Source organism: Panthera leo, chromosome D4 (assembly GCF_018350215.1).
Source record: "Panthera leo isolate Ple1 chromosome D4, P.leo_Ple1_pat1.1, whole genome shotgun sequence".
NCBI classification, from domain to species: Eukaryota; Metazoa; Chordata; class Mammalia; order Carnivora; family Felidae; genus Panthera; species Panthera leo.
In genome coordinates this window covers 56711625-56720865 of record NC_056691.1, presented here as the reverse complement: position 1 = coordinate 56720865, position 9241 = coordinate 56711625, and the positions used below count along the sequence as shown (strand labels likewise).

The 9241-nt window shown below is 44.2% G+C and overlaps 1 protein-coding gene across 1 annotated transcript; it reads right to left on the bottom strand.

Annotated features, from left to right (window-relative positions):
• Nucleotides 1-3518: 3518 nt before the first annotated feature.
• On the bottom strand, nt 3519-7666 carry CD4H9orf131 (chromosome D4 C9orf131 homolog). The gene is made up of 2 exons (XM_042914203.1): nt 7436-7666; nt 3519-7032 (listed from the first exon to the last, which is right to left on the bottom strand). The coding sequence occupies exons 1-2, from the start codon at nt 7664-7666 to the stop codon at nt 3583-3585; spliced, it is 3681 nt and encodes a 1226-aa protein (XP_042770137.1). The 3' UTR covers nt 3519-3582.
• Nucleotides 7667-9241: the final 1575 nt, after the last annotated feature.

The following is a 9241-nucleotide window of genomic DNA, read 5'->3' as shown; positions in this document are numbered from 1 at the left end:
TTGAGCTGACAAACACAGAGCCTGCTTGTGATTCTCTCTCTTCCTCTCTCTGCACCTCCCCTGCTCGTGCACATGTTTTCTCAAAATAAATAAACTAAAAAAATTTTTTAAGTAATTTCTACACTGAACATGGGCTTGAAGTTACAAACCCAAGATCAAGAGTTGCATGCTCCACTGATGCATGCTCCACTGACTGAGCCAGTCAGGTGCCTTAAGTTTATTTTAAAGATGTGGGCTTTCTGTGCAGTTTAGGCAGGGAAGTGACAGATTTCAGTGCTAGATAGTTCACTTTTTATTTTTTTAATTGTGGCAAAAAAAAAAAAAAAAAAAGCACACCTATCCAACAATTTCCAAGTGTACATAGTATTGTCAGCCATATGCACATTATGCATGGACAAAAAAATTTTTAAAGTAATCTCCAGCCCAACATGGAGCTCCAACTTACCACCCAGAGATCAAGAGTTGCACCACCCTACTGACTGAGCCAGCCAGACACCCTGACAATTCACTTTTTAAAAAACCTGTTTTTATAGAAGCAGTAATGTGCATTGTAGAAATTTAGAAATATATAAGCAAATTATTAAAATTAATATTCCCAGAGATCATCTTAATGACTTTAGTTTATATCTTTTGGTGCATGTAAATACATGGTACTGGTTTTTTTTGTTGTTGTTTTTTTGTTTTTGTATGAGAATGATGGATGAGATGAGGTTTTTTTTTTTTTTTCCTTTTTTTTTAATGGATTCTTTACTTTCTTTAAAATGTCCATAAAATCACATGCTTCCATGTCATGGAATCACTGAATCATATTTCAAGAAAGGGTTTGGTAATTATACCATGACAAAACAAATTTATGTAAAAATTGAATCTCAGATACTATATTCTAAAACAAATATACTTCATTTGTTTCTTTAATACCTAGTCTTCACTGTTAACAGTCTCAACTGTTAACTAGAACAATCACTGTAACAAAAAATTTTGAAATTAGGGATGACATAGGAGATTCATGACTGTTCTTAGTGTATATGTAACCAGAACTGTATTTACGTTTACAATAGATGGGGCATGCATAGTCTTCTGCTTGTGGGAACTTGGCCCCACTTGACTGGCCTTTATTCGTTGTACCCTTATGGTCTACATGTGGTATTTTTAAATCAAAATGAGATTATATTGCTTTATATCTTTTTTAAGTCAATCTCTACCATTTCCTTATTTCCTTTTAGTAAATTTTCATTTAATCTGATACTCATACCGTATTCAGTTTCCCAAGTGATCCAAATATGTCATATATATATAATATACACAAATGTATATATATTTGTGTGTGTGTGTGTGTGCGCGTGCGTGCGCACGCACGCACAAAAGGAATTTAATCTCCCTTTTAAGCACCTTTATTAGTGGGTTTTGTCATTCCCACTTCTTGGCCAAACCAGTATCCATTCTAGGATCACAGGTTGCATCTGTTGTGTTCCTTTATTCAAATGTGTATGACACTTGTTGAAGAGATGGGGTTAGTTGACCTCCAGAGAATTGTAACCATGTGGAGGATGGATTAGAAAGAATAGGGCAACCAATCTGGTGAGAAATGACTGAACTAAGACAGTGATGGTGGAAATGGAGTAGTGGAAATGGATTTGAAGTGCATTTCATAGGTGTAATTGACAGGGTTAAAATTGACTAGATTAGGACGTGAGGGGAAGGGAGGAGTCAGGGATGACAGGCTTCTGACTTGAGTATTGAGATGGATGTGATACCCTTCAATAGGAGTGGGCATACTGGAGGAAAAGGTTAAAAGGGAAAATGAATTTTGAACAAGCTAAATAGGAGATGATATCTAGTAGGCTATTGGATATGTGGATCTGAAGCTTAGATAGAGATGCTTTAAAAATGAGCCATATTTTGTCAATGAGAAAGAATGAAATCTGGCCATTTGTAGCAAAGTGAAGGGAACTGGAGAGTGTTATGCTAAGTGAAATAAGGCAGAGAAAGACAGATACCATATATTTTCACTCATATGTGGATCCTGAGAAACTCAACAGAAGAACGGGGGAGGAGAAGGGGGGGAAAAGTTACAAAGAGGGAAGGAGGCAAACCATGGGAGACACTTAAATACTGAGAATAAACTGAGGGTTGATGGGAGGTGGGGGGGGGAGGGGAAAGTGGGTGATGGGGATTGAGGAGGGCACCTGTTGGGATGAGCACTGGGTGTTGTATGGAAACCAATTTGACAATAAATTTCATTTAAAAAAATTAAAAAAAAAATTTAAAAATGAGCTGTATTTTGAAATATGGCACTTAATGAGATGAGTTCAGGACATTTTTTTAAATGGTATTGGTAAAAATGGACCTGTATTTTGGGGTGGGGTAGTTAGATTCTCACATCATACTCAAAAAGTAACAATCTAAACATTAAAACTGTAAAAGCACCAGAAGAAAGTATTTTGGAAGTCATAAGGAAAATGTTGGTTGATTTCATTACTTTAAAAAATGTTAAATTTTGGTACAGTAAAAGTCACCTTAAAATTTGAAAATAAGCCACAGATTGGGGAAAATATTTGCAGTATGCATAATAGGTTGAGATCTCTGGTAAGCAGGATAATATTCCTTCCAAGATGTTCACATCCTAATCCCTGTAACCTGTGAATATATTATTTTACATGGCAAAGGAATTAAAAGTTGCAGATAGAATTAAGATTGCTAACCTTAAAATAGGAGGACTTTAAGATAGGAAGAGTATCTTGGATTATTCAGATGGACCAAATGTAATTACTAGCATCCTTAAAATTGGAAGAGGGAGGCAGAAGAAAGAGTGATGTGATAAGAACTTGACTTGCCTTTGCTAGCTTTGAAGATGAAGAGGGCCAGTAGCCAGTGAATGTGGGCAGCCTCTAGAAAGTGGAAAAAGACAAGGAATGGATCTCAGTGCCTACAGAAAGGATTGCAGCCCTGCCAACCTTGATTTCAGCTCAGTGGGACATGTCAGACTTCTGACAATTTGTTGTTTTGTGGTAATTTGTTATGGCAGCAGTAGAAAAATGGATAAATATAAACAGGCAATTATAGAAGAAATCCAGATGGCTACTAAACATGTGAAAAAGCATTTGTTTTTGTGGTCCTGGGAATGGATGAACTCACCTAGGGAGAGAAAGAGCAGAGGGCTGAGAAGAAATGGTTCGATGTGTAGAGAACTTAGGGATCAAATGGGTGAAGAAGGGGACTTATACCCAGGGCCAAGAACAGCTGCCTGGACTCAGACTAATTGTGTCTATGTGAATAGATGTATTTTTTTCCTGTTCATTCGATGTGAAGTTTTTCTCAAGAGCAACATTGGACTGTGTTCCCCTGGTCTCCTTACAGGCTTACCCTGTAGAACAGGGATGTGTGGATTCCAGGATGATCATCTGTGAAGGGCTTGAGAAGTTAAGCCTACAAAATCCTGATGGAATATAGCTATAGTAGAAGTTAATAAGGAACTGACATTCCCAGTCTGCCAAACTCCAAAGACGACATGAGTGGAATTTATCTAGTTCACCTAGTTTATTAGGATTTCCTCTGTCTCCCTACCCCACAACTGGTTTGGCTTTAGGTCTTGTGGTATTGGGTGCCAGTGCTACCAGCCTTTCCTTTGCGTATTGGATTTGGTGGGCAGGGGCCATGGGTACCTAGAAACTTGGCTAACATTCTTGGGAGACCCCTCGTAAGGGGAACCTGAGGTGTGGGGGAGGAGAGATGCTTTTCCATATGGGCCCAGGGGCAGTGCTTAGAGTGTTGAGGGGTCAAGATGTCACCAGCTCCCAGCCCTGCCCCTTGATGAATTTGGGGACCTGCTGCCTTAGAGTGAAGCTGCTGAGGGAGAGCAGCAGTGTGTTGAGAGCTCTGGTCCTTGTGCTGAGATCTTTGGGAAAGTCTGCTTAAAGAGGCTTCCTTTACTCTTCCAACCTGGGCTGGGTGGCTCTTCCCTATAACTGTGGATGACTCCAGTCTTACATCCCTTCCTCTGTGGTCTCCTGCTTTGGGTTTCCTGGGACTCTCTCTCTTCTTGGCTGAAGATAGGGCTGAAGCCTTGTTTCTTTTGCCTGAGGCTGGGACCTTAGGGTTTGAGGGCTCGCCCAGGCCTGGGCAGTTCTCACCAGCCTCCATGAGAATACGTGGCTCTTGGGATGAGATCTGGGCCACCATCTTCACTTTCATTCTTTCTTCTCTCTGAGACCCTTGTTCTGCCCTGCTAGACTCTTGTGGCTGAGGCTGGGAAGAGGAGTGGGAGTGGTAACAATGGGAGACCTGAATAGGTTGAGTTACTGTGCTCTGAACTTTTGGGGGATGACAGCTTGAAGAGTGGGGGCACAAATTAGAGGGATGAATCTGCTGTGGGGGACAGGAAGAGAGTCTCCAGGTGCCTAAAGTTGTGGAGCTTAGGGCAGTGGAGTTGCCAGATGAGTGACTTGGGTCAGGGGATCTGAAAGCAGGGCTTTGCTGTAGTTTTTTCAGCCTGAGTTCCAACTCTCTACTCCAGTGCCAGGACTGGATCCCAGAGTGGGTGGGCACCTCTGGGACAGCCCCTCCCTGGAAGGATGGAGTTTCTACTTTAGCCCCTGGGAAGAGCTCTTTCTTAGGTAGATCAAGCTGGTTGGGCTCAGTTTTCAGAGTTTTACCTAAGGTGGAAGGCCAGGGTATTGGCTCTAGGGGATCCACTGCTGGAGGGTTGGACCCCTGGGGGATACCTCTTGGTTGCACATTCTTCCACACAAACTCAAGGTCAGTATGTAGATCTGGTAGAGGAGCAGAGACTGAGTTGGTGGTTGGGGCTGGGAGCTCAGTGGCCCAGCAGTTGTCTCTCTGCTCCACAGCTTCCCCTTTAGGCTTACAGGTATATTGGTCTCCAGTAGGCTCACTTATGGGAGACTTTGACATAGAGTTTGGAGGTGGGCTGGGAATCCACAGTGGGGACACAGGAATACAACAGATCTTTTTCTTCTCCTTATCCTCCACAATAGGCTCAGAGTCAGACAGGGCTCCCAAGGATCTGACTCCATGTGAGTCTTGAGGTAAGCTGCGAGCCGGGATCTCAGAGGTCCAGGAGTTCTTTCTCCTTTTTATGTCCCCACATGTAGCCTCAGAATCAAACAGGACCCCCAGGGGGCTACCTCTGAGGGGCTCCATTGTAAGAGCTGGAGGTGAGCTGAGGGCTAGAGATGGGGGCTCAGAAGCCCAGGAATTCCTAGAATACTCAATGTCTTTCCATGCAGTTTCTGATCTAGTGAGGCCTCCCCTAGGATTGATTCTGTGGAGTTCTAGAATGGGAGCTAGAGATGGGCTATGGGCAGGGGCTGGGGACTCAGAGGTCCAGAGGTTCTTTCTTTGTCCCTTGGTCTCCCACATGGCTTTGTACTCAGACAAGACTCCCTGGGGACTCAGAGAGGATGAGGGAAGACTGGTAGAAGAAACTGGGTCTGCAGAGATCCAAAGATGTTCTCTGCTCTGCCTGTCCTTCCATGGAGTGTGAGATCTTGGTGGGACACATGCAGGACTAGTTGCATAGAGCTCTGGGTTGAGGTCCAAGGCTGGAGACTTAAAGGCCCAAATGTTTCCTGAATCTTGTCTGTGTCTTCCCTGGAGCTTATATCCAGATGGATCACCCAGAGAACTGCCTCCCTGGAGTTCTAGCAGAGGATCTAGGGGATGGCAGGGGCATGGCATTGGAGACCTAGAGGTCTGAGAACTCTCTCTCTGACTTATGGTTCCCCAGAAGTCCCTAGGTGCAGAAAGTCCTTCAGGGATGACTTTCTGGAATTCTGACAGAGAATCTGGGGGTTGGCAGGGAGCTGGCATTGGAGGCTCAAAGGCTTGAGGACTCTCTCTATGTCCTATGGTTCTCCACTGAGTCTTAGATCCAGGTGGAACTCCCAGGGGGCTAGTTCCTTGAGGCTCTGTCATGGGATCTACAGATTGGCAAGGGACCAGGATTGAAGGCTCAGAGATCTGAGGATACTGTCTTTGCCTTGTAGTTTCCCAGAGGGCCTTAGATCCAGGCAGCTCTTCTGTAGGGCCGACTTCTTGAAGTTCTGGCAGGGAGGCTGGAGTTGGGCTGGGAGCTGGCATTGCTGGCACAGGGGCTTTGGGAGCCTCATTTTGCCCCATAGTCCTCCATGGGGCCTCAAACCTTGTCAGGACTGCCAGAAGGCTAGAAGGATATAGCAGAGAGGCAGAGAGTGAATCTAGAATGTGTTGTTGGAGGCTGGGATCCCGTGGCATACTCCACCAGACCTCAGATGGTGGGGAAAGCTTGGAGGGTCTGGTTCTTTGGAGTTTAGGCTGTAGGTGCAGGGCTTGATCCTCAGAGACCCAAGGGACCTCACTCTGCTGCATAAGCCACTGTGGATATGCCTTAGCACCAGATAGGACTCCCTTGTGGTCCATGGGAAAGGACTGAAGATGGAGTGGTGATGATGGGACAGAAGGGGATGATAGAGGAGGAAGTTGCTGAGGATCAAGGGCCATCCCTTCCAGATCTCTAGTATGGATTTCATGAGTAGGTGGCTGAGTTGGGAAGCAGTACTGGGGAAGCAGCAGGTTGGACCTAGTCAGGAAGGCAAGCTGGTTGAAGAAAACAGAAGGGCCAATAGACAACTTTAGGGGAGAGGGGCCACCTGAGCTCAGGAAGATGGCCTCCAACGACTCACTATGCAGAGAGGGGAGACCCCAGAAGAGCTGGCTTTTTCTCTGATGTAGATAACTTCCTGTTGCTGTTTTGTGCCTCACAGGCAAGTTGGTCAGGATCTGAAATGTGGGGAAGGATCTGGAAGGGCTTGGGGTCTGTGTATGTACTTGCTTTGGTGCCTCTGAGGCTTTGTGGAGGCCCTGAGAACTGCAGGATTGTTGACATGGGACTGTGGTGGCTTGCCCTCCAATGGGAGCTTCTTTGGGAAAAGAACATGGCTTCAGTGGATCCAGAGATGCCTCCTCTTCTTCCTCCTCTGACTTCTGCTTCCACAGGTGATCAAGGAAAGTCACACGGTACAGAAGTGGTAGGCTCTGAGGAATGGAGAAAGATACTTCAGGCATGAAGCCTTTTCAGAGACCCAAGGCTCTGGCTTCAGGCGTGAAGCCCTCAATCTCTGTTCCACATCCAGAGGGAAGTTACTTACTTGGCCCCACATCTGTGGTCAATAGTCACTTACCTATCTGGTGTTAATGGCCATTACCTAGCCCATATTTGGAGATCAGCATTCCCTTACATAACTGTACATCTAGGGTCAGTAATCACCCACCTGGCTTCAAATCTGGTGTTAATAATGGTCATCCATCCAGCCTCACATTTAAGGCTTATAGTCAGTCAGTCATTCACTTGTGCTTACATCCATGTCAATGATTTTTCACCTGAACTCACATGTGGTGTCAAGAGTCATTCACCCAGCTGCACATCCATGTCACCCACCTTGCCTTGCATCATGTCTCCAGAGTACCACAGTTGAAACTGTCGCCACCTCCCAAGCTGCCACCATCTCTGGATCTGCCAAATCATGAATAAGAATAGTGTCACCAGATTCCCTGGGCTCTGGAGGCAGTTGCTGCCACAGTGTCTACAAGCCAGGGCATGGGTCAACTGGCCCCAGAGAAGCTCCATGTTCCCTTCAGCCCCAAGCAGGCCTTCTATCCACCATTCCATTTTCCTCCACCTAGTGGCAGTTTACCCTGAGGTCATCACTGCATCACAGAACAAAGAACTCCCATCCCCCCCATGCCTAACAGCATTTTCCCTGAATTTAGAGCCATAAAATTGCCTCTACCAGGCAACTAGTACTTTGTGACAGTGAAACCTGAGTGATTCCTTTTTGTCTTGATTTCCAGTGCCAGAATTATGCTTCAGGCCTTGTCATTAGGACATAGATTCTAACATCAAACTGCCTTATTCAAATCCTGGTTCTGCCACTTCCTATTTGTGAAATCTCAAACTATTTAATCTTCTAGTGCCTCAGTTTCCTCACCTGTAAAATGGAGATGATATTATTCCTTACCACATAGGGTTGTTTTGAAGGTTAAATGAATAAATCCATATGATTAGGATAGTACATAGTATATGTTATATTAAAATTTATTTCTTTTAAGGTTTCTGATTACAAGCCATGTTCTATCTTTAATATATCAAGTCTGTCCTCCCCGCCCCCCCCTCTACTCTTACTCTCATGTCAGCTATGAACTGTCTTATTTGACTTTAGGTTGTTTGAGATCTTTTTGGCAAGCATTTATGTTAAGGATGCCAGATCAAATGCTCTTGACCATTTTTCTTCATTTGCCCCTCTTTCTCTTAAAGCCAGTACTGTGTTCCACGTCAACTCTTTCTTTTATTTTTTTATTTTTATTTAAAAAATTAAGTTTATTTATTTTGAAGGAGAAAGGAAGCAGGGGAAGGGCAGAGAGAGAGAGAGGGAGAGAGAATCCCAAGCAAATTACACACTGTCAGCACAGAGCCCAATGGCAGAGCTTGATTTCATGAACTGTGAGATCATGACTTGAGCTGAAATCAAGAGTCGGATGTTTAACTGTGCCACCAGGTACCCCACACATCATTTCTTTCTTTTAAGGCCAAACTTTAATCTCTGCCATCTCAGTACAATTTAATGCCTCTATTTTCATCCCACCCCCATCAAAGGCCAGCTTAGTCTCGAAGAAAGAGTATGGAGCTGAAATTAAAGAGACGGGTTCTCTAAGATCATGTCACTGATAGGCTATGTGATTTTGGGCAAGAAAGATTTCTCCCATAGGTATCATGAGTTGGACTAGATTCATTCATTCATTCAACATGTATTTAATGAGTGCTTACTATAGATCAGGTATTGTGCTCAGTTTTGAGGAGATAGAAATAGGACAGAGTCTGCACTAAAGTAGGTCCCATTTCAGTGTGTGCATGTGTGTGTATGGCAAACAGTCAACTAACAGACAATTAAAATAGAAATATGCACGGAGTACTATGGGGGCAGAGGAGGATATCTAATCAGCCTGGAGAAGGAGGTTGCTTGTCAGAGGCTGCTTCCCAGAAGAGGTGATTAATAACTTGGGTTTGAGGAACCAACAAAATGAAAGTATATGGAACAAGAGGAGGACAATTCAAGCAGGAGGAACAGCTTGTGTAAAGGTGCTAGGTCAGGTAAAGCATGTATCATTAGGGAAATTGAAGGTATTCCAATGTGTGGAGGTTGGGGAAGCAGTAAGAGATGGACCTGGAAAGACAAATAAGATCATA